Source organism: Pleurodeles waltl, chromosome 2_2 (genome assembly GCF_031143425.1).
Source record: "Pleurodeles waltl isolate 20211129_DDA chromosome 2_2, aPleWal1.hap1.20221129, whole genome shotgun sequence".
Lineage (NCBI taxonomy): Eukaryota > Metazoa > Chordata > Amphibia > Caudata > Salamandridae > Pleurodeles > Pleurodeles waltl.
Window position 1 is genome coordinate 1,169,236,075 of NC_090439.1, and position 26,221 is coordinate 1,169,262,295.

Here is a 26,221-nt window from a genome sequence, read left to right on the forward strand (position 1 = left end):
GTTTGGTTATAGAAAAATATATTTTCTTAGTTTATTTTAAGAACCACAGGTTCAAATTCCACATGTAATATCTCATTTGAAAGGTATTGCAGGTAAGTACTTTAGGAACTTTAAATCATTACACTAGCATGTATAATTTTTTCATAAAACACAATAAGCTGTTTTAAAAGTGGACACTGTGCAATTTTCACAGTTCCTGGGGGAGGTAAAGTAATGTTAGGTTTCACAGGTAAGTAAGTCACTTACAGGTTTCAGTTCTTGGTCCAAGGTAGCCCACCGTTGGGGGTTCAGAGCAACCCCAAAGTTATCACACCAGCAGCTCAGGGCCGGTCAGGTGCAAAGGTCAAAGAGGTGCCCAAAACACATAGGCTTCAATGGAGAGAAGGGGGTGCCCCGGTTCCAGTCTGCCAGCAGGTAAGTACCCGCGTCTTCGGAGGGCAGACCAGGGGGGTTTTGTAGGGCACCGGGGGGGACACAGGTCAGCACAAAAAGTACACCCTCAGCAGCGCGGGGGCGGCCGGGTGCAGTGTGCAAACATGCGTCAGGTTTGTAATGGTTTTCAATGAGAGATCAAGGGATCTCTTCAGCGTTGCAGGCAGGCCAGGGGGGGCTCCTTGGGGTAGCCACCACCTGGGCAAGGGAGAGGGCCTCCTGGGGGTCACTCCTGCACAGGAGTTCCGTTCCTTTAGGTGCTGGGGGCTGCGGGTGCAGGGTCTTTTCCAGCCGTCGGGAAATGGAGTTCAGGCAGTCGCGGTCAGGGGGTGCCTCGTGATTCCCTCTGCAGGCGTCGCTGTGGGGGCTCAGGGGGGACAACTTTGGTTACTCACAGTCGTAGAGTCGCCGGAGGGTCCTCCCTGAAGCGTTGTTTCTCCACCAGTCGAGTCGGGGTCGCCGGGTGCAGTGTTGCAAGTCTCACGCTTCTTGCGGGGAGTTGCAGGGGTCTTTAAATCTGCTCCTTGAAACAAAGTTGCAGTTCTTTTGGAGCAGTGCCGCTGTCCTCGGGAGTTTCTTGTCTTTCTTGAAGCAGGGCAGTCCTCAGAGGATTCAGAGGTCGCTGGTCCCTTGGAAAGCGTCGCTGGAGCAGGTTTCTTTGGAAGGCAGGAGACAGGCCGGTAAGTCTGGGGCCAAAGCAGTTGGTGTCTTCTGTTCTTCCTCTGCAGGGGTTTTTCAGCTCAGCAGTCCTCTTCTTCTTGTAGTTTCAGGAATCTAAATTCTTAGGTTCAGGGGAGCCCTTAAATACTAAATTTAAGGGCGTGTTTAGGTCTGGGGGGTTAGTAGCCAATGGCTACTAGCCCTGAGGGTGGGTACACCCTCTTTGTGCCTCCTCCCAAGGGGAGGGGGTCACATTCCTATCCCTATTGGGGGAATCCTCCTTCTACAAGATGGAGGATTTCTAAAAGTCAGAGTCACCTCAGCTCAGGACACCTTAGGGGCTGTCCTGACTGGCCAGTGACTCCTCCTTGTTTTTCTCATTATCTCTCCTGGACTTGCCGCCAAAAGTGGGGGCTGGGTCCAGGAGGCGGGCATCTCCACTAGCTGGAGTGCCCTGGGGCATTGTAACACGAAGCTTGAGCCTTTGAAGCTCACTGCTAGGTGTTACAGTTCCTGCAGGGGGGAGGTGTGAAGCACCTCCACCCAGAGCAGGCTTTGTTTCTGTCCTCAGAGAGCACAAAGGCTCTCACCGCATGAGGTCAGAAACTCGTCTCTCAGCAGCAGGCTGGCACAGACCAGTCAGTCCTGCACTGAACAATTGGGTAAAATACAGGGGGCATCTCTAAGAGGCCCTCTGTGTGCATTTTTTTATAAATCCAACACTGGCATCAGTGTGGGTTTATTATTCTGAGAAGTTTGATACCAAACTTCCCAGTATTCAGTGTAGCCATTATGGAGCTGTGGAGTTCGTTTTTGACAGACTCCCAGCCCATATATTCTTATGGCTACCCTGCACTTACAATGTCTAAGGTTTTGCTTAGACACTGTAGGGGCATAGTGCTCATGCACATATGCCCTCACCTGTGGTATAGTGCACCCTGCCTTACGGCTGTAAGGCCTACTAGAGGGGTGACTTAGCTATGCCACAGGCAGTGGGAGGTTGGCATGGCACCCTGAGGGGAGTGCCATGTCGACTTAGTCATTTTCTCCCCACCAGCACACACAAGCTGGCAAGCAGTGTGTCTGTCCTGAGTGAGGGGTCCCTAGGGTGGCATAAGACATGCTGCAGCCCTTAGAGACCTTCCCTGGCATCAGGGCCCTTGGTACCAGGGCTACCAGTTACAAGGGACTTACCTAGGTGCCAGGGTTGTGCCAATTGTGGAAACAATGGTACATTTTAGGTGAAAGAACACAGGTGCTGGGGCCTGGTTAGCAGGGTCCCAGCACACTTCTCAGTCAAGTCAGCATCAGTATCAGGCAAAAAGTGGGGGGTAACTGCAACAGGGAGCCATTTCTTTACACAAGCCCCCCCCCCCCCCAGCCCACAGGCCAGGAGACTCAGCCAAAGCTGGGAGAGTCTTCCTAGTCTGTCAGGTGAGGAAGAGTAGAGGAAATAGGCTGGTTTGTTGCAGGGCCTACTCTGCCTTACATCCTCCTGTTCAGGTCATTCCCTCTGGGGAACTGACCCACTTCCACAGTGATAGGACCTAGTCTGAATTGCCTCTTGTCTGTGTCTTTAATGCCTCCACCCATTCTCTCTATTTTTGGGTTAGAGGTGTCCACCTCTGCTAATCTTATCTTAGCCAGGGTCACCCCTAGCTTACCCAAAGAGGTTACCCAGAGCTGGAGTAACCCCACCATGACCAACAGGGTCAGGGGGCCTAACTTGCTATTTGGCATGGGGTCAGACCACCATGCCAAGGATAGTGCAGCCATAAAGGCTAACACCCAGCAGAGGCCACTGACCGCTGTCAGTGCCCAGAACCACACCTTTAGCTCTTCACCTACAAGGGAAGGGGCTAAGTTACAGGCTTCTTTGGGTCCAGGGTGCCTGTCTGCTGTATTAGAGTGGGGGGTTACCACATCTAGTAGTAAACACCCTTCTTCCACTCTTTCTTCTGTTAGCTGAGGAGCCACCCACTCAGGCTTAACAGTTGCCTGACTAGCCAGGACTTCTTGTGGGTCAGGCTGGACTTTACCAGTGCCACTTTTGGAGTTCTCCCCTACTGGAGCAGAATCTCCTTGGCTTGCTGGAACCTTGGCTAAAGGTTGTCCACCCTTCCTACACTGTTTTCTTTTCTTTTTCTTCTGGGGCCTGCTTGCAGTTACTGCAGGGGCAGGACCTCCAGAATCCTTCGGAGAGGACTGGCACTGGACCAGTTCCTCTCTTGGGCTCTGACTAACCTCTGGGTAGTCATTTCCAAGGAGACAATCAAGGGGGAGGTCTGTACTGACTACCAACCTTCTCCAGCTAAAAGTCCCACCCACTTCTATGGGCACCAAAGCCACAGGCCTATTAGTGACCCTGTCTGGGCTAACTCTTACTCTGGCAGTCTCACCTGGGATGTACTGGTTTGATAACACCAGCCTGTCATGCACAATAGTGTGACTGGCACAAGTGTCTCTCAGGGCAGTGGCTGGGATTCCATTCACCAGTAGGTGGTGGAAGTGTCTACTTCCCTCTGGAATCTCCAACTCACCTGTTGGGCCCTTTTTCCAGTTGAAGGCTATGAAGACCTCCTCATCTGAGGAGTCATCCCCAATGGCTACACTGGTCACCCCTGGAATTTTGCTAGGGGGTTTGTTTTTGGGACAAGACGTGTCCTTGGTGTGGTGCCCTGTCTGTTTACAGTTATGGCACCATTCCTTAGTGGCATCCCAGTTCTTACCCTGGTACCCACCTTTGTCTTGGGTTGTGTCTCGGGGCCCACCCACCTGGTCTGGTTTTTGGGGGCCTACAGAGGACTCTTTTTCTTTGTTTCTAGTGTCACCCACTTTCTCCTGGGGAGGCTTTGTAACCCCTTTCTTTTGGTCACCCCCAGTGGAAGTTTTGGTTACCCTAGTCTTGACCCAGTGGTCTGCCTTCTTTCCCAATTCTTGGGGAGAAATTGGACCTAGGTCTACCAGATACTGATGCAACTTTTCATTGAAGCAGTTACTTAAAATGTGTTCTTTCATAAACAAATTATAAAGCCCAACATAGTCATGCACTTCATTTCCAGTTACCCAACCATCCAGTGTTTTCACTGAGTAGTTTACAAAATCAACCCAGGTCTGGCTCGAGGATTTTTGAGCCCCCCTGAATCTAATTCTATACTCCTCAGTGGAGAATCCAAAGCCCTCAATCAGGGTACCCTTCATGAGGTCATAAGATTCTGCATCTTTTCCAGAGAGTGTGAGGAGTCTATCCCTACACTTTCCAGTGAACATTTCCCAAAGGAGAGCACCCCAGTGAGATTTGTTTACTTTTCTGGTTACACAAGCTCTCTCAAAAGCTGTGAACCATTTGGTGATGTCATCACCATCTTTATATTTAGTTACAATCCCTTTTGGGATTTTCAACATGTCAGGAGAATCTCTGACCCTATTTATGTTGCTGCCACCATTGATGGGTCCTAGGCCCATCTCTTGTCTTTCCCTTTCTATGGCTAGGAGCTGTCTCTCCAAAGCCAATCTTTTGGCCATCCTGGCTAACTGGAGGGAGCCATCATCTCTGACTATTATGTTTGGAGTCAGGGCTTGAGAGGCCCTGTTCTCCCTAAATAGGACTGGTAGGGGGGAATTCTCCTCCAAGTCACTATCATCATCCTCTGTGTTGCCATCCTCAGAGGGGTTGGCCTTTTCAAACTCTGCCAACAGCTCCTGGAGCTGTAGTTTGGAAGGTCTGGGGCCCATTGTTATTTTCTTTATTTTACAGAGTGACCTTAGCTCCCTCATCTTAAGATGGAGGTAAGGTGTGGTGTCGAGTTCCACCACATTCACATCTGTACTAGACATTATGCTTCTAAAAGTTGGAATACTTTTTTAAGAATCTAAAACTATTTCTAGAATCTAATTCAAACTTTCACAAACTTTTAAACACTAAAAGAAATGCTAAACAGGGACTAACACAAGGCCCTAGCAGGACTTTTAAGAATGTAGAAAAATTTCAAATTGCAAAAATCAATTTCTAATGACAATTTTTGGAATTTGTCGTGTGATCAGGTATTGGCTGAGTAGTCCAGCACATGCAAAGTCTTGTACCCCACCGCTGATCCACCAATGTAGGAAGTTGGCTCTGTATGTGCTATTTCAAAGTAAGGAATAGCATGCACAGAGTCCAAGGGTTCCCCTTAGAGGTAAGATAGTGGCAAAAAGAGATAATACTAATGCTCTATTTTGTGGTAGTGTGGTCGAGCAGTAGGCTTATCAAAGGAGTAGTGTTAAGCATTTGTTGTACATACACACAGGCAATAAATGAGGAACACACACTCAGAGACAAATCCAGCCAATAGGTTTTGTTATAGAAAAATATCTTTTTCTTAGTTTATTTTAAGAACCACAGGTTCAAATTCTACATGTAATATCTCATTTGAAAGGTATTGCAGGTAAGTACTTTAGGAACTTTAAATCATTACACTAGCATGTATACTTTTTTCATAAAACACAATAAGCTGTTTTAAAAGTGGACACAGTGCAATTTTCACAGTTCCTGGGGGAGGTAAAGTAATGTTAGGTTTCACAGGTAAGTAAGTCACTTACAGGTTTCAGTTCTTGGTCCAAGGTAGCCCACTGTTGGGGGTTCAGAGCAACCCCAAAGTTATCACACCAGCAGCTCAGGGCCGGTCAGGTGCAAAGGTCAAAGAGGTGCCCAAAACACATAGGCTTCAATGGAGAGAAGGGGTTGCCCCGGTTCCAGTCTGCCAGCAGGTAAGTACCCGCGTCTTCGGAGGGCAGACCAGGGGGGTTTTGTAGGGCACCGGGGGGGACACAGGTCAGCACAAAAAGTACACCCTCAGCAGCGCGGGGGCGGCCGGGTGCAGTGTGCAAACACGCGTCAGGTTTGTAATGGTTTTCAATGAGAGATCAAGGGATCTCTTCAGCGTTGCAGGCAGGCCAGGGGGGGGGCTCCTCGGGGTAGCCACCACCTGGGCAAGGGAGAGGGCCTCCTGGGGGTCACTCCTGCACAGGAGTTCCGTTCCTTTAGGTGCTGGGGGCTGCGGGTGCAGGGTCTTTTCCAGCCGTCGGGAAATGGAGTTCAGGCAGTCGCGGTCAGGGGGAGCCTCGGGATTCCCTCTGCAGGCGTCGCTGTGGGGGCTCAGGGGGGACAACTTTGGTTACTCACAGTCGTAGAGTCGCCGGAGGGTCCTCCCTGAAGCGTTGTTTCTCCACCAGTCGAGTCGGGGTCGCCGGGTGCAGTGTTGCAAGTCTCACGCTTCTTGCGGGGAGTTGCAGGAGTCTTTAAATCTGCTCCTTGAAACAAAGTTGCAGTTCTTTTGGAGCAGTGCCGCTGTCCTTGGGAGTTTCTTGTCTTTCTTGAAGCAGGGCAGTCCTCAGAGGATTCAGAGGTCGCTGGTCCCTTGGAAAGCGTCGCTGGAGCAGGTTTCTTTGGAAGGCAGGAGACAGGCCGGTAAGTCTGGGGCAAAGCAGTTGGTGTCTTCTGTTCTTCCTCTGCAGGGGTTTTTCAGCTCAGCAGTCCTCTTCTTCTTGTAGTTTCAGGAATCTAAATTCTTAGGTTCAGGGGAGCCCTTAAATACTAAATTTAAGGGCGTGTTTAGGTCTGGGGGGTTAGTAGCCAATGGCTACTAGCCCCGAGGGTGGGTACACCCTCTTTGTGCCTCCTCCCAAGGGGAGGGGGTCACATTCCTATCCCTATTGGGGGAATCCTCCTTCTACAAGATGGAGGATTTCTAAAAGTCAGAGTCACCTCAGCTCAGGACACCTTAGGGGCTGTCCTGACTGGCCAGTGACTCCTCCTTGTTTTTCTCATTATCTCTCCTGGACTTGCCGCCAAAAGTGGGGGCTGGGTCCAGGAGGCGGGCATCTCCACTAGCTGGAGTGCCCTGGGGCATTGTAACACGAAGCTTGAGCCTTTGAAGCTCACTGCTAGGTGTTACAGTTCCTGCAGGGGGGAGGTGTGAAGCACCTCCACCCAGAGCAGGCTTTGTTTCTGTCCTCAGAGAGCACAAAGGCTCTCACCGCATGAGGTCAGAAACTCGTCTCTCAGCAGCAGGCTGGCACAGACCAGTCAGTCCTGCACTGAACAATTGGGTAAAATACACGGGGCATCTCTAAGAGGCCCTCTGTGTGCATTTTTTTATAAATCCAACACTGGCATCAGTGTGGGTTTATTATTCTGAGAAGTTTGATACCAAACTTCCCAGTATTCAGTGTAGCCATTATGGAGCTGTGGAGTTCGTTTTTGACAGACTCCCAGCCCATATATTCTTATGGCTACCCTGCACTTACAATGTCTAAGGTTTTGCTTAGACACTGTAGGGGCATAGTGCTCATGCACATATGCCCTCACCTGTGGTATAGTGCACCCTGCCTTAGGGCTGTAAGGCCTACTAGAGGGGTGACTTAGCTATGCCACAGGCAGTGTGAGGTTGGCATGGCACCCTGAGGGGAGTGCCATGTCGACTTAGTCATTTTCTCCCCACCAGCACACACAAGCTGGCAAGCAGTGTGTCTGTGCTGAGTGAGGGGTCCCTAGGGTGGCATAAGACATGCTGCAGCCCTTAGAGACCTTCCCTGGCATCAGGGCCCTTGGTACCAGGGCTACCAGTTACAAGGGACTTACCTAGGTGCCAGGGTTGTGCCAATTGTGGAAACAATGGTACATTTTAGGTGAAAGAACACAGGTGCTGGGGCCTGGTTAGCAGGGTCCCAGCACACTTCTCAGTCAAGTCAGCATCAGTATCAGGCAAAAAGTGGGGGGTAACTGCAACAGGGAGCCATTTCTTTACAATTCTAAATCAAATTTAGAAACTCTGAAGTAGAAGAGAGCGGATGTGCTGGTAGCTGTTTAAAAAGCTGTCCTGTACATCTGGAGGCCGCGTCGTGTCCCGAATAATACAGCAGGAAGCAGTATCCGGGTCATGGGGCAGAGTGGCACTTTGTGGCTGGTCAAGCAGACTCCAGCCCTTCATATTGACTTTGGGATCAGCGTTTCAGTAACATAGGTGGGGCTTTCAACCACAAGTAAGTTACGGAAGACCCCAAAACAGACTCCCTTCAAAACATCAAATTCTGCTTGGGGAGCAGCTTTGAAAACAAAACTCAACCTTAGGACATATTTCCACTTTGGAGAATGCACTGGAGTTCGACCAGAGAGGCATGTCAGGACATGCCGGGCACCTTGTTGGTATACTGGTTGAGTGTCCAGTCTTCTGTTGGCAAGAGTTTTAGAACAGTCTGATAGAAGGAGTAGACCACTAGGAAGACAGCCATGTGTGAGGGGGATATTTCCACCTTTCTGTACAAGTTTCCATTGCGTGTGTTTTGAAGAACCCCTTTCACTGATGCAATAGATTCATTAGCCCTCTGGCTGCTGGCTGGAAAGTAATCACAGTAGAAGGAGGAGGTATGCTACAGGCACCACATAAATGATGATGAGTAGCAAGAAATGGAATTGGTAAGACCTACATTTCTTCAATAGAATCCCCGGAACTAAACGGAGGAAGTGAAGAGGAAGGAGAAAAGCTCATTGCTGCGTTGGCTGAGGAAACCCTCCGCTCCCAAGGCCACGCAAGTTCAGCAAGTTCATTCCCAGTTCCAAAGAGCAGAGAAAACTGTCTCAAATTAGCAAAAGGAATCTGGAGATAAGAGGCCGAGGCATAGGAGTAACTCATCACATACCATGCCTAATTCCATCCCATCACTTACGACAAGCCTCGGGCCTCACAATAGTATCTAGGCCCCCGATCCATTCCCCTAAAGTACCACCACCAACTCAACCGCCAACCTCACTCCTCACACACACCTGCACCTTTATTGTCCCTTCACGTAACTACTTCATCCAGTGTACCATTACCTATCTTTCACGCAACCAAATCCTCTGTCCTCCCTTGTCCCTTCACAATCATTACTTCTGGACGGGCGCCTCCATCTGACACAGAGACCACCCGTCTCCAATGACCGCATTCCTGCAGCCCGTGTTGAGGAGTTTACCTGAGCACTACTTACGTACGGGATGACTTTTACCAATAAAGCTCTTCAAAATGGGATTCTTCCACAGTTCCTCAGGGCAGCACACTTCAATCCTCGCCTTTAAAAAACTACCCTCCACCACTCTCCTACCGAGAGCCACTGCACAGCTCTGGTCTCCTTTTTCTCTCCAAGGGCTTTGGAATAAGTGTCACCACAAACATATCCAAGAAAATAATCTTCTTGGAAGGTTTCAATCTGGTTTCAGGGCCAGTCACAGTACAGAATTTGCAACAGTCCAGTCTTCTTAGATTTCAACAGGCACTACTCCTTGTAGTTTTCACTATTTATCTTAAGATTTCCATTGTATCCATGGTTCCTTTTTATTGTTTAATTTAAGCCCTTTATTAACACTACAGGATGTCGTCTAACACTGGTATATGTGAATGTTTGCTATTCAGGCAATACATTGGTGAACTGTCTTCAATTTCTAATGTACCACGATCTGATATCCAAGTGTGCAGAACTTTGAACTATACTTCTCTTTTTAATGAATATTCACAGGCAAGATATGAAGGCTTCTGTACATCACCTTGTAATGTTTGAACTTTTTAATACTGTGAGGCTTAAGCGCTGCTATGACACCTCACTAGCTATATCCTCTCTTAAGATAGGTTTTAAAGCATGATGAACGGGTACCCATGTGATGGAGATCCTGTTTACCTTATTGCAAGTGCCACAGAATAAAATGCACTTATAATAAGGCAAATGGGATAGCAGTCATGCCTGTGACAGAGTATCCGTCCGCAAAACTCTAAACCAGGCTTTTTGTATTTTACGCCTGGTGACCCATTCCCCTCCCCCCCTCCCAACCTCCTCAACGACTGTGCAAAGATTTCATGGTCTCTGTAATTATCAACTTTGCACCACCATTATTTGTCAAATAAATTAACGACACGTTTGCTGCTGTAGGCATTGTAAAGTTGAATTCAATTTTTAAGTAACTATTGTACTAGCCTCTGAAACTTAAGTAGCTGGAGTTTGTGTTGTGTATATAATATATAACTAAATCATCAAGCTTGTTCTTCCTAGATGTCCCCACCTTCAGCACCTTGTCAGATACTTTCTTTCTAAAATGTACCCAAACAAAAATCCTTCAGCCTACACCTATAAATGCCAGCCTCCTTCCTTGTGGCTCCAGCACCAGGCTCACTCTTACAGGACCCTTCATATGCACCATCAACTCCAGTAACTAGCTCCCCCAGAGTACCCTCACATTTATCTCTTAGTCACTCATTTCACTGATGTACTCCCGCAGCCACCCAATCACAGGCACTACTCAGTCACCTGCTTCATTCCACCTATGGTCACCAAGATCTACCCAATCAAGCGCCTCATTCCACCCTTAATTAGCTTACATAATGCCAAGCCCTTCCTCATATCTTAAGCAGCAGGACACCCCATTACCTACCATCCATTACATACCTCATCAATGCCACGTAACCTCACGTGCGTTGTCCACCAGTAATCTACAGAAATGTGCATCCCGCTGGACAGTGCCCTGCAGGACAGAAACAAGGAGCTTATCAGCTAAACCCTTTCAGACAAAGATTGTGCATACAATGATCTTGGATGGAAATGTAATACTTAGACTGCTTAATGACCTCAGTGTCTGAACAAAGAACTAGAGCTCTGCTCTGCAATGAACCACTTGGGTGGTTGAGCCATGTGGATGCAGAGAAACCAGAGGCTTTAATCATGTTAACAATGCTTCCCGACACAGGTTCTCCATCCCCTCTACACTGTGTGAATCATATCCGGCAAGGGCTTCCAGACACAGAGGTGAGAGTTTCAACACATATCCTAGCAGAATGCCCAGACTTTCAGACCAACAACCCAGTGCAAATACTTCCAAGCACAGTGAGAGAACGTTGTCCGATACAGGGCAAGCACATCTACGATGCAGTATACAGTGCAAGACTGTTCCAAATATACAGTGCAACTATGTACAGCATCCCACAGACAGTGCAAGTACATGCATCAAATAATGCAAGCCTAGATCAAAAACAGTGCAAGTGCATTATATTATACAGTGCCAGTACATCTGTGATACAGTGTACAGGGCAGGAGGGTTCCAAGCATACAGCACAAGCGTGTACTGCATCCTGCAGACAGTGCAAGTACATTCATCATTCATTTCAAGAACATACCAAAAACAGTGCAAGTGCATTATAAGATGCAGTATATACAGTGCAAGCACATACGAAATAGAAGATGCAAGTGGATACACAGTGCAGTTGTTACAGCATTCCACAGACTGAAAAAGCACATACGAGACATACGATGCAACCGAATACACAGTGCATTTGTTACAGCATTCCACAGACTGTAAAAGCACACACGAGACATGAGATGCAAGCGAGTATATAGTGCATTCGTTACAGCATTCCACAGACTGTAAAAGCACACACGAGACATGTGATGCAAGAGAGTACACAGTGCATTCGTTACAGCATTCCGCAAACTGTAAAAGCGCACACGAGACATGCAATGCAAGCGAGTATACACTGCATTTGTTACAGCATTCCACAGACTGTAAAAGCACACACGAGACATGCAATGCAAGCGAGTATACAATGCATCTGTTACAGCATTCCACAGACTTTAAAAGCACACACAAGACATGCGATGTAAGCGAGTATACAGTGCATTCCTAACAACATTCCACACTGTAAAAGCACACACGAGACATGCAATGCAAGCGAATATACATTGCATTCGTTACAGCATTCCAGACTGTAAAAGCACACAAGAGACATGCGATGCAAGCGCATATACAGTGCAGTCGTCACAGCATTCCACAGACTGTAAAAGCACACACGAGACATGTGATGCAAGCGAATATACAGTGCATGCGTTACAGGGTTCCACAGACTGAAAAAGCACACACGAGACATGCAATGCAAGCGAGTATACAGTGCACTCTTTACAGCATGCCACACTGTAAAAGCACACACAAGACATGCGATGCAAGCGAGTACACAGTGCATTCGTTACAGCATTCCACAGACTGTAAAAGCACACACGAGACATGCGATGTAAGCGAGTATACAGTGCATTCCTAACAACATTCCACACTGTAAAAGCACACACGAGACATGCAATGCAAGCGAATATACATTGCATTCGTTACAGCATTCCAGACTGTAAAAGCACACAAGAGACATGCGATGCAAGCGCATATACAGTGCAGTCGTCACAGCATTCCACAGACTGTAAAAGCACACACGAGACATGTGATGCAAGCGAATATACAGTGCATGCGTTACAGGGTTCCACAGACTGAAAAAGCACACACGAGACATGCAATGCAAGCGAGTATACAGTGCACTCTTTACAGCATGCCACACTGTAAAAGCACACACAAGACATGCGATGCAAGCGAGTACACAGTGCATTCGTTACAGCATTTCACAGACTGTAAAAGCACACACGAGACATGCGATGCAAGCGAATACACAATGCATTCGTTACAGCATTCTGCAGACTGTAAAGGCACACGAGACATGCAATGCAAGCGAGTATACAGTGCATTCGTTACAGCATTCCGCAGACTGTAAAAGCACACAGGAGACATGCGATGCAAGCGAGTATACAGTGCATTCGTTACAGCATTCCACAGACTTTAAAAGCACCCACGAGACATGTGATGCGAGTATACAGTGCATTCGTTACAGCATTCCACAGACTGTAAAAGCACACACGAGACATGCAATGCAAGCGAATATACAGTGCATTCGTTACAGCATTCCACAGGCTGTAAAAGCACACGCGAGACATGCGATGCAAGCGAATATACAGTGCATTTGTTACAGCATTCCACAGACTGTAAAAAGCACACAAGAGACATGCGATGCAAGCGAATATACAGTGCATTCGTTACAGCATTCCACAGACTGTAAAAGCACACAAGAGACATGCGATGCAAGCAAGTATACAGTGCATTAGTTACAGCATTCCACAGACTGTAAAAAGCACACGGGAAATGCGATGCAAGCAAATGTACAGTGCATTCGTTACAGCATTCCACAGACTGTAAAAGCACATGAGACGGGATGCAAGCGGATATACAGTGCAGTCGTTACAGCATTCCACAGGCTGTAAAAGCACACGCGAGACATGCGATGCAAGCGAGTATATAGTGCATTTGTTACAGCATTCCGCAGACTGTAAAAGCATACACGAGACATGCAATGCAAGCGAGTATACAGTGCGTTTGTTACAGCATTCCACAGACTGTAAAAGCACACGAGACATGTGATGCAAGCGGATATACAGTGCAGTCGTTACAGCATTCCAAGGACTGAAAAAGCACATACAAGACATGCAACGCCAGCAAATACACAGTGTATTTGTTACTGCATTCCAGACTGTACAAGCATATACAAAATATACAGAACAAAGCAAGTCTAAGCACTGGCTACAGGCATAAAGCAGTAGCCAGGAGACTGAGGTGGGTCCAGTTTCACTGTTCACTACACAGAGGACACAGGGGAGAGGGAAGCCTGGCATTTAACACAAAAAAAAAAAAAATCTATAAAGATGGCAAGGTGTGCCTAATATAATGCAGGAGCCGGGCCCACACAGAAAGGAAGGAAGATCATTTAACAGATGGAAAAGAGTGAGGTGTTTGGCGTGCCTTAGTCTCGGTCACTGTATCTTCAGTGCTGCTGGACTGTAGCCAAAGACAGTCCCTCTGAGTACGTTGTATCTTCAGGACTTGTGGCTCAAAACCAAAGATGGTTTCTGACAGCATGCTGTATCCTCAGAGATTATGGATGTACCCGAGGAAGATCCCTTTGGGTAGTCTACATCCTCAGGCTGGCTAGCTTTCTTCAACGCATGGTCCCTCACGGCACGCTATATCCTCACAGCCCCTGGCTTGTATCCATGAATGGTCCCACAAAGTAGGCTACATCCTCAGGGCGACTGGCTTGCATCCACGGATGGTTCCTCTGCACACAATATCCTCACAGTCCCTGTTTTGTATCCAAGGACGTTCCCTCAGAGCAAGCTATGTCCTCACAGACCCCGGCATGTATCCAAGGAAGGTCCCTCAGCACGCTACCTCTTCAGGACGGCTAGCTTGCATCCACTGTTAGTCTCTCACAGCACACTTTATCCTCACAGCACCCGGCCTGTATCCAAGAAGGTCCCTCAGAGCACGCTACATCCTCGGCACAGCTGGCTTGCTTCCACAGATGGACCCCCAGAACACACTGTATCCTTGCAGCCCCCAGCTTGTATCCATGGAAGGTCCCTCAGCACGCTACATCCTCAGGACGGCTAGCTTGCATCCACTGTTGGTCTCTCACAGCACACTATACCCTCACAGCACCCGGCCTGTATCCAAGGACAGTGCCTCAGAGCGGCTTGTATTTAAGGACAACCTCAGAGCATGTTACATCCTCAGGACAGCTGGCTTCCATCCTTGGATGGTCCCTCATCACACTATATCCTCACAGCCAAAAGCTTGTATCCATGGGCAGTCCCAGAGAGCACGCAACACTGTTAGCTGGCATCCATCAACAGTCCCACAGAGCAGGCAATATCCTCACTGCCCCCAGCTGGTATTCAAGGATGGTCCCTCAGAGCATGCTACATCCTCAGGATGACTGGCTTGCTTCTACAGGTGGTCCCTCAGAACACGCTATATCCTCAAGACGGTTGGCTTGCATCCACCAACAGTCCCACAGAGCATGCTATATCCTCACAGCCCCTGGCTTGTATCCAAGGAAGGTCCCTCAGGGCACGCTACATCCTCAGGAAGGCTTACTGATATCTGCAGATGGCCCTCTCAGTGTATGCTATATCCTCTGGATTGCATCCACTGATGGTCCCTCAGAGCACACTATATCCAAGGAATGTCTCAGGTAGACTATCTCCTCAGGACACCTGGCTCGTACTGTAGATTAAGAGCATGCTGACCTTGAGAGGAAGTAGTGGATCTGTAACACGCCTACACAACATAAGACAAACTGGGCTCACAAACTGTGAAAAACTGCGCAAGACAATATTACGTCCGGACATTACACATTCTGGAATGGTAGAAGCACATACATCCTCGCCTTGCTCGACTTAAAGCATCAGTGTTTTTTTCTGTGTTTGAGGAGAGTAAACAGGGCAGTCAAAAGGTGTAAAACATGTACAAATGTACAAGTCAGTATACGCTATAATATACAAGAAAATGCACATTTAAAAACAACAAAGACTCAATGTGGGATGGCACTCTGTGAAGGAGATACAAGGAACAAGTTAATTATGACAAGCTGTAGTGCCCTTCGGATGAGGCCAGGCCCGTCAAGCCCTTGCTCATGCAACAAATAAAAGGATGTTCATTATTTGATAAGGTCACATAGGCTGAAACTCATATGTTTTCCAAATGGGTAACTGGAGAACCACATTTTTGCCTTGCAACCATCTAGTGCCTAGAACCCACTGGTGATAGAAATGTGTACTTCATGAAAGCATCTGTCAAAGGACAACTGATAATGACATCAACAAACAGGAGCATGCGACCCAGCTGTCGTCATCACCAGTGCAAAGCGCCATCTTGGAGTCATCGTGACAAGCGCAGGTTTCAGTCCTCGATCACAAAACTGGACTGATGAGGATGAGTGATGGACGTCTGTCCTAGTGTGCACTCATGAGAGTAGACCAGTGTGGTCCAAGGACAGATGTCTGCCAGAGTGTCTACTCATGCAAGTAGACCATTAAGGTTGAGGCATGGATGTCTGTCCTAGTTTGCACTCATGCAAGTAGACCGGTAAGGTTGAGGGATGGTTGTCTGTCCTGGTGTGCACTCATGCAAGTAGACCGGTAAGGTTGAGGGATGGTTGTCTGTCCTGGTGTGCACTCATGCAAGTAGAGCGGTAAGGTTGAGGGATGGTTGTCTGTCCTGGTGTGCACTCATACAAGTAGATCGGTGAGGTCCATGGATGGATGTCTGCTCTAGTGTGCACTCAGACGAGTAGACCGGTGAGGTGGAGGGAAGGATGTCTGCTCTAGTGTGCACTCATGCAAGTAGACCGGTAAGGCTGAGGGATGGTTGTCTGCCCTAGTGTGCACTCATACGAGTAGACCTGTGAGGTGGAGGGAAGGATGTCTGCCCTAGTGTGTACTCATGAGTGGATGAAGTCAGGTGATGATTGTCTGTCCCTCAGAGTGTACAATCACGTACGTGGGCTGGTAAGGGTGGATGGTGGCTGTCAGCCCTCCTGAGTGTGCACTCAGTAGACATGTGAGTAGACAAGAGAGACTGGGTGATGGACGCCTGCCAGAGGGCGTAGTAATGTGAGTAGGCTGGTGAGAATGATGATGGCCATCTGGCTGAGGAGACATCTGCTCGAGAGTGCACGCGTGAGTGAGCCACGTGAGGTGGCGCCATGGACATAGGCTTCTTAGAGTGTGCACTCACCTGAGCAGAATGGCGAGGATGGGCGATTGACATCTGCCCCTCGGAGTGTGCACTCATGTCCGTAGACAGGTAAGAGTGGGTAATGGATGTCTTTCCAAGTGTGTGCACTCATGTCAGGGGCCAGTGAAGTAATACTCGATGTGTGCACTTAAGGGACTATGTAGCTGAGGTTGTGTAAAGGATGTGTGACTCTCAGAGTACACACTCAGTTGAGGGGACCAGAGGGTCATGAGGTCCGACCCCCTCTAGCGTGCACTCGTGGGCTGGTGACACTGGGTAATGACGTTTGCACGCCCCTTCCCCCCCCCCCCCCAAGAGTGTGCACACACCTCAGGGGCCAGTGAAGCTGAGCGATGGACGTCTGTCCCTCAGAGTGTGTGATGGACGTCTGTCCCTCAGTGTGCACTCGCCTCAGGGGCCAGTGAAGCTGAGCGATGGACGTCTGTCCCTCGCAGTGTGCACTCGCCTCAGGGGCCAGTGAAGCTGAGAGATGGACGTCTGTCCCTCGCAGTGTGCACTCGCCTCAGGGGCCAGTGAAGCTGAGCGATGGACGTCTGTCCCTCGCAGTGTGCACTCGCCTCAGGGGCCAGTGAAGCTGAGCGATGGACGTCTGTCCCTCGCAGTGTGCACTCGCCTCAGGGGCCAGTGAAGCTGAGAGATGGACGTCTGTCCCTCAGAGTGTGTGATGGACGTCTGTCCCTCAGTGTGCACTCGCCTCAGGGGCCAGTGAAGCTGAGCGATGGACGTGTGTCCCTCGCAGTGTGCACTCGCCTCAGGGGCCAGTGAAGCTGAGAGATGGACGTCTGTCCCTCAGAGTGTGTGATGGACGTCTGTCCCTCAGTGTGCACTCGCCTCAGGGGCCAGTGACGTTGAGTGATGGACGTGTGTCCCTCAGAGTGTGCACACAACTCAGGAGCAGTTACTTGAGTGATGGGCGCCTGTTCCCTCTCCCCCTCCCTTCCCCCGCCCCCTCCACGTGTTGCACAACCCCTCAGTCCCTCTCCCTCCGCCCCCGGCCCCTTACGGGAATGTGGCCGCACAAGGACAGACCTTGAGGCGTCTGGAGAAAAAACAAGATGTGCTGCGGTCGGCGCTTTAAACCCTTCCCGGGAAGGGATGGGCATCTGTGGCGAGGTCAGAGGGCACGGCTCAGAACAAGGGCAGGACGGCGAGCAGTGCCCGAGGGTATAGACACGTGCCTAAGAGCGGTGGTGAGAGGGGCAGGGGCTGGAGCCTGAGGCCTGCGGTGTCGGGCACTGCTTGGCAGGGAGAGGCTACCCACTGCACAAATTAAAGAGGGATCTAGGGACCGGGCACTGCCTGGCAGGGAGAGGCTACAATCCATTTATCCAATGCCCAGCCTAAAGAGGGGTCTGTGGATCGGCAGTGACAGGCAGGGAGAGGCTACCCCCATCCAATGCCCAGTCAAAAGAGGGGTCTGTCGACCGGCACTGCCTGCCAGAGAGAGGATACCTTCACCCACTGCCCAGCTTAAAGAGGCATCTGTGGATCAGGCACTGCCTGGCAGTAGAGGCTACAATCGTTCGATCCAATGCCCAGCCTAAAGAGGGGTCTGTGGACCGGGCACTCCCTGGCAGAGTGGAAAGGGTACCTCCACCCAGTGACCAGCTGAGAGACTGGATCCTGAGCCCTGCAGGATCCTGCACTCCCAAGTTACCAAGACAGTGCCCCTTCACCCAATGCCAAGCTTCTCTGGTGAGACGAGGAATGCTCTCTTCACTTAATGCTCCTAATCTAGAGGGCACCGTGGACTGGATACTGAGCCCTACAGGGCACTCCGGGGTAAGAACACTGATGTACCCTTCACCCACTGCCCAGGCCCGCCCCTTCACCTAGTGCTCTGCTCCCCCTGTTACAAAGAAGATACCCTCTACTTAACTTCCAGATGCCACTCAGGAGCGCCAATGGAACTATACAGGACTGGTCTCCCCATGTTAGGAACAAGGCATTTTAAAGAGGGGTCGGTGCACTGGGTGCTAAACTTTGCAGGACCGGGCAATGCCTGGCAGGGAAAGGAGGGAACCCTTCACTCAAATTACAGAGGGGCGCCGGACTGGATTCCGGGCACTTCAGGACAGGCCTCTATCCCAGTAGAAACAAGGCCGGTCCCCCTCACCAGGAGACCCTCTCTAGAGTTGAACCTGTAGCCTTCAGGATTGGACAGGCCTCTTCCCTAGAAGAAACGAGGCCGGCGCCCCTCACCAGGAGACCAGCTCCAGAGGTGAACCTGTAGCCTTCAGGATTGGACAGGCCTCTTCCCTAGAAGAAACGAGGCCGGCGCCCCTCACCAGGAGACCAGCTCCAGAGGTGAACCTGTAGCCTTCAGGATTGGACAGGCCTCTTCCCTAGAAGAAACGAGGCCGGCGCCCCTCACCAGGAGACCAGCTCCAGAGGTGAACCTGTAGCCTTCAGGATTGGACAGGCCTCTTCCCTAGAAGAAATGAGGCCGGCGCCCCTCACCAGGAGACCAGCTCCAGAGGTGAACCTGTAGCCTTCAGGATTGGACAGGCCTCTTCCCAAGAAGAAACGAGGCCGGCGCCCCTCACCAGGAGACCAGCTCCAGAGGTGAACCTGTAGCCTTCAGGATTGGACAGGCCTCTTCCCTAGAAGAAACGAGGCCGGCGCCCCTCACCAGGAGACCAGCTCCAGAGGTGAACCTGTAGCCTTCAGGATTGGACAGGCCTCTTCCCTAGAAGAAACGAGGCCGGCGCCCCTCACCAGGAGACCAGCTCCAGAGGTGAACCTGTAGCCTTCAGGATTGGACAGGCCTCTTCCCAAGAAGAAACGAGGCCGGCGCCCCTCACCAGGAGACCAGCTCCAGAGGTGAACCTGTAGCCTTCAGGATTGGACAGGCCTCTTCCCTAGAAGAAACGAGGCCGGCGCCCCTCACCAGGAGACCAGCTCCAGAGGTGAACCTGTAGCCTTCAGGACAGGACAGGACAGGTCTCTGCCCCAGCAGAAACAAGAATGGGGTCCTTTCACCCGCAGTCCTTCAGTGGACTGGATCCTGAGCCCTTCAGAACAGGCAGGAAAGGGCAGGCCTCTGTCCCAGTAGAAAAGAGAGCGATGCCCTTAGCCCAGAGGCCTGTTGACTGGATCCTGAGCCCTTCAGGACAGGAGTGCCACCCTATCTTGGGTCTCCAGCTGTACTCCTTGGGGTAGTGTTGGGCAGGCTCTGGGTAAAGGGCACCGTCCTCGTTTTAACTGGGAAAGCAGGGGCCTGTCCTGTCCTGAAGGGCTCAGGATGCAGGCTGCCGCAGTACAAACGAGGCAAGTTCCCTTCACTAGGACACCAGTTCCAGGCTTGACCCTGTGGCCTCAGGACAGTACAAGAGAGGACCGAGCCCCGCCCAGTTGAAACCCTTCATCCACAGTCCAGTGGACTGGACCCCGGGCAGGACAGGGCAGGGCATTCCTCTGTCCCAGTAGAAAAGAGGGTGGGGTCTCCACCCACAGTCCGCCTGTGGACTGCATCCTGAGCCCTTCAGGACAGGACAGGCCCCTGCTTTCCCAGTTAAAACGAGGACGGTGCCCTTTACCCAGAGCCTGCCCAACACCACCCCAAGGAGTACAGCTGGAGACCCAAGATAGGTTTATCCCACCCTTTCACCTGCTCAGCCCGGTGCATCAAGGAGAGCAGCTAAGAGTGAAATTTAAGTGAAAGTGGGTTCTTTAATCAACCCCGAGTCCTGTGTCCTCATCTTTTTCAGCCACTGTTTGAAAATAGTGTTTCCGAACCTTTTCTGTGGAATGGATCCCTGCCAAGCTGGAGCAGCAAGACTGTCTTTCTCGGCTAGGTTACCTTCTGTTGTGGTTTCCATGCAACAAGACACCACACATAAGTAAACAAAATGTTTCCCTGCAGTGCTTTCTGGCTGGCTGTAGGAGGCTGGCCTGGTTTGTAGTGGGTACCAAAGGTACTTACACCTCATACCAGGTCCAGTTATCCCTCATTAGTGAAATGTAGGCAGTGTCTAGAAGCCAGGCTCTCTAGGGGTAGTGTGGATGAGCAGCCAAGGCCTAACTAGGAGACATGCAAAGCTCTTGCAATGCCACTGTAGTCACACAGTACTCACACACATGAAAGAAAATACTTAGTGCTACAAGAATAAAGGTGACAAAAATGCCAAAAATACTTTAGAGACAACACTCCCTTATGAGGTAGGTAATATACACAGTATATACACTAGAATTCAGAAATAGCCGTAAAAATAGTTAAAAAACAGTGAAAATAGTGAAAATCACAATAGTTAGAAATCGGCCTGGGGAACACAAACCATATACTAAGAAAGTGGAATGCGAATGTCGGGCTCCCACCTAGGGAAGTGTAGTGTGTAGAGGGACGATGGGAGTGTAAGAAAGCACCAAAGGTAAGTAATAGAACCCACCCCGGAGCCCAGGAAAGCAGGAGTAAATCACACCAAGTTTCCTAGAAGACACAAGAACATGAACATCAAGACATCAACAAAAGATCCCTGAAAGTGGGATTGGTCAGCTACACAGGTAAGCATCTTATCAGGGGAGGGCTCTGACGTCACCTGCTGGCACTGGCCACTCAGATGTTACCAGAGTGCCCCACCACCTTGGAATCCAAGATGGCAAAACGCAGGGACACTCTGGAGGAGTTCCGGGCACCACCCCTGGGGTGGTGATGGACAGGGGAGTTGTCACTCCCCTTTCCTTTGTCCAGTTTCACGCCAGAGCGGGGACTGGGGGTCCCTGAACTGGTGTAGACTGGATTATGCAAGGAGCGCACCATCTGTGCCATACAAAGCATTTCCAGAGGCTCTGGGAGACTACACCTCCCATGCCTGTAACACCTATCTCCAAAGGGAGAGGGTGTAGCACCCCTCTCCCAAAGGAAATCCTTTGTTCTGCCTTCCTGGGCTTGAGCTGCTTTAACAACAGGAGCGCAGAAGCCAGTCTGAGGTGGCAGCAGCTGGGGCTGCTTGGAAAACCTCAGAAGGCTAGTATGGCAGTGCTGGGGGTCCACTGTGGAGCCCCCAGAGTGTGTGTAATTATTCAACCAATACAAGAATCAGTATTGGAGGTATAATTCCAAGATGTTAGACACCTTACATGGCCATATTCGGAGTTACCATTGTGAAGTTACATATAGGTATTGACCTATATGTAGTGCACGCGTGTAATGGCGCCCCGCACTCACAAAGTCCCGGGAATTGGCCCTGAACTATGAGGGGGCACCTTTGCTTGTGCAAGGGTGCCGTCACACTTAGTAACTTTGCACCTAACCTTTACCAGGTAAAGGTTAGACATATAGGTGACTTATAAGTTACTTAAGTGCAGTGGTAAATGGCTTTGAAATAATGTGTGCACCATTTCACTCAGGCTGCAATCGCCGTCCTGCAGAAGCCTTTGCATGGCCTCCCTATGGGTGGCAAAAGTAATGTTGCAGCCCATAGGGATCCCCAGGAGCCCAAATGCCCTGGGCACCTAGGTACCACATACTAGAGACTTATAAGGGGGCACCAGTATGCCAATTATGAGTGGCATACAGTGTTAACACTATTCCAACAACCAATTTTAAGGGGAGAGAGCATAAGCACTGGGATCCTGGTTAGCAGGATCTCAGTGACACAGTAAAACACACTGACAAACAAGCTAAAAATGGGGGTAAACCATGCTAGAAAGAGGCTACTTTCTCATACTGGCGGAATCTGTTTGCTTATAAAGGACAACAGTTCCCAGAATGCAGCTCCATGGAATCTTGACAACTCCACCACTCCTATTTACATCCTTTCATCCTGCAATATCTTCGAGCTCCTGCAAACTCAGTGCTGCTTCCAGGGTTCTTGGCAGATGGGCGAGAGAACCACCTGTGATCAGGTTTGGGCATCAGCTATGGGTGTGTTGCTGCCTAGAAATTCTTGTAGTGCCATGTTCTTGCCCTGCCGACCTAAGCATCTGCCAACAGCCCTATTGTTGGAATATTCGCTGCTTGTTTACCTTGCCATCTCTTTGGACAGAGTTTGTTCTCTGTATCTAGCTTTGCTGTGTCATCTGCTTTGACAGTTTGTGCTCGCTGTGTGTCTTGCTTTGCTGGCTCATCTGCTTGGTCAGTTTATGTTCTCTTTGTGTCTAGCTTTGCTGTGCCATCTGCTTGGACACTTTGTTCTCTGTGTATAGCTTTACTGTAGGAAAGTACCATCTTGCCTGGCATGTTACCCCCATTTTTCATTGTATATATGTTGTTTTAGTTGTATGTGTCACTGGGACCCTGCCAGCCAGGGCCCCAGTGCTCATAAGTGTGCCTGAATGTGTTACCTGTGTAGTGACTAACTGTCTCACTGAGGCTCTGCTGATCAGAACCTCAGTGGTTATGCTCTCTCATTTCTTTCAAATTGTCACTAACAGGCTAGTGACCAATTTTACCAATTTACATTGGCTTACTGGAACACCCTTATAATTCCCTAGTATATGGTACTGAGGTACCCAGGGTATTGGGGTTCCAGGAGATCCCTATGGGCTGCAGCATTTCTTTTGCCACCCATAGGGAGCTCTGACAATTCTTACACAGGCCTGCCACTGCAGCCTGAGTGAAATAACGTCCACGTTATTTCACAGCCATTTTACACTGCACTTAAGTAACTTATAAGTCACCTATATGTCTAACCTTTACCTGGTAAAGGTTAGGTGCAAAGTTACTTAGTGTGAGGGCACCCTGGCACTAGCCAAGGTGCCCCCACATTGTTCAGGGCCAATTCCCCGGTCTTTGCGAGTGCGGGGACACCATTACACGTGTGCACTACATATAGGTCACTACCTATATGTAGCTTCACAATGGTAACTCCGAATATGGCCATGTAACATGTCTATGATCATGGAATTGCCCCCTCTATGCCATCCTGGCATAGTTGGCACAATCCCATGATCCCAGTGGTCTGTAGCACAGACCCTGGTACTGCCAAACTGCCTTTCCTGGGGTTTCACTGCAGCTGCTGCTGCTGCTGCTGCCAACCCCTCAGACAGGTTTCTGCCCTCCTGGGGTCAAGCCAGGCTTGTCCCAGGATGGCAGAACAAAGGACTTCCTCTGAGAGAGGGTGTTACACCCTCTCCCTTTGGAAAATGGTGTGAAGGCAGGGGAGGAGTAGCCTCCCCCAGCCTCTGGAAATGCTTTCATGGGCACATTTGGTGCCCATTTCTGCATAAGCCAGTCTACACCGGTTCAGGGACCCCTTAGCCCTGCTCTGGCGCGAAACTGGACAAAGGAAAGGGGAGTGACCACTCTCCTGACCTGCACCTCCCCTGGGAGGTGTCCAGAGCTCCTCCAGTGTCCTCCAGACCTCTGCCATCTTGGAAACAGAGGTGCTGCTGGCACACTGGACTGCTCTGAGTGGCCAGTGCCACCAGGTGACGTCAGAGACTCCTTCTGATAGGCTCCTTCAGGTGTTGCTAGCCTATCCTCTCTCCTAGGTAGCCAAACCCTCTTTTCTGGCTATTTAGGGTCTCTGTCTCTGGGGAAACTTTAGATAACGAATGCAAGAGCTCATCCGAGTTCCTCTGCATCTCTCTCTTCACCTTCTGCCAAGGAATCGACTGCTGACCGCGCTGGAAGCCTGCAAAACTGCAACATAGTAGCAAAGACGACTACTGCAACTCTGTAACGCTGATCCTGCCGCCTTCTCGACTGTTTTCCTGGTGGTGCATGCTGTGGGGGTAGTCTGCCTCCTCTCTGCACTAGAAGCTCCGAAGAAATCTCCAGTGGGTCGACGGAATCTTCCCCCTGCAACCGCAGGCACCAAAGAACTGCATCACCGGTCCCTTGGGTCTCCTCTCAGCACGACGAGCGAGGTCCCTCGAATCCAGCAACTGTGTCCAAGTGACCCCCACAGTCCAGTGACTCTTCAATCCAAGTTTGGTGGAGGTAAGTCCTTGCCTCCCCACGCCAGACTGCATTGCTGGGAACCGCGACTTTTGCAGCTATTCCGGCCCCTGTGCACTTCCGGCGGAAATCCTTTGTGCACAGCCAAGCCTGGGTCCACGGCACTCTAACCTGCATTTCACGACTTTCTAAGTTGGTCTCCGGCGACGTGGGACTTCTTTGTGCAACTTCGGGTGAGCACCGTTTCACGCATCCTCGTAGTGCCTGTTTCTGGCACTTCTCCGGGTGCTACCTGCTGCTGAGAGGGCTTCTTGTCTTGCTCGACGTCCCCTCTGTCTCCTGGCGCAATTTGTGACATCCTGGTCCCTCCTGGGCCACAGCAGCGTCCAAAAACACTAACCGCACGATTTGCAGCTAGCAAGGCTTGTTGGCGGTCTTTCGGCGGGAAAACACTTCTGCACGACTCTCCACGGCGTGAGGGATCCGTCCTCCAAAGGGGAAGTCTCTAGCCCTTGTCGTTCCTGCAGAAACCTAAGCTTCTTCTGTCCAGTAGAAGCTTCTTTGCACCCACAGCTGGCATTTCCTGGGCATCTGCCCATCTCCGACTTGCTTGTGACTTTTGGACTTGGTCCCCTTGTTCCACAGGTACCCTCGACTGGAAATCCATTGTTGTTGCATTGCTGGTTTGTGTCTTTCCTGCAGTATTCCCCTATCACAACTTCTTTGTCCTTTGGGGGAACTTCAGTGCACTTTGCACTCACTTTTCAGGATCTTGGGATGGGCTATTTTTCTAACCCTCACTATTTTCTAATAGTCCCAGCGACCCTCTACAAGGTCACATAGGTTTGGGGTCCATTTGTGGTTCGCATTCCACTTTTGGAGTATATGGTTTGTGTTGCCCCTATCCCTATGTGTCCCCATTGCATCCTATTGTAACTATACATTGTTTGCACTGTTTTCTAAGACTATACTGCATATTTTGGTATTGTGTACATATATCTTGTGTATATTTCCTATCCTCTCACTGAGGGTACACTCTAAGATACTTTGGCATATTGTCATAAAAATAAAGTACCTTTATTTTTAGTATAACTGTGTATTGTGTTTTCTTATGATATTGTGCAAGTGACACTAGTGGTACTGTAGGAGCTTCACTCGTCTCCTAGTTCAGCCTAAGCTGCTCTGCTCAGCTACCATTATCTATCAGCCTATGCTGCTAGACACCCTATACACTAATAAGGGATAACTGGGCCTGGTGCAAGGTGCAAGTACCCCTTGGTACTCACTACAAGCCAGCCCAGCCTCCTACATGTACCATCTGCTTGGAGAGAGTTTGTTCTCTGTGTCTAGCTTTGCTGTGCAATCTGCTTGGTCAGACTTTTTTGTGTCTTGCTTTGCTGCGTCATCTATCTGGGTCAGTGTTTGTGTCCTCTTTGCGTCTACCTTTGCTGTGCCATCTGCATGGTCAGAGTTTTTTGTGTTATGCTTTACTCTGTCATCTGTGTCTAGCTTTCCTGTGTCATCTGCTTGGTCAGAGTTTGCATTCTCTTTCTGTCTAGCTTTGCTAGGTCATCCGTCTAGGTTTGCTTTGCCAAACTCCAACCTTGTCTTGATAGTTATATTTTTTCCCCTCTCTGCCTCCCTCCTGTTCCTCTAGCTTCTTTCTACTGGCCCTGTTGTCTTTGCTCTCAGATGTCTACAGTCTTGTGTTTTTCCCTGCAGTCTTCTGCTTGCCTTTCCCTCTGCCTTGTTTCTTGTTCTACCTTCTTCTGTAGTGTGCACCATCAGTCAAGCCTGTGATTATTTGTTCCTGCTCATCC

General features: G+C 49.9%; 1 protein-coding gene across 1 annotated transcript in view; it reads right to left on the reverse strand.

The window, feature by feature from the left end:
- The window catches only part of ADCK5 (aarF domain containing kinase 5), a 187,301-nt gene that overhangs the window by 94,676 nt on the left and 66,404 nt on the right, over positions 1-26,221 (reverse strand). Inside the window, exon 4 of the mRNA XM_069221151.1 lies at positions 10,546-10,621. Within this exon, the coding sequence (XP_069077252.1) occupies positions 10,546-10,621 (76 nt within the window). The remainder of the gene's footprint in view (positions 1-10,545; positions 10,622-26,221) is intronic.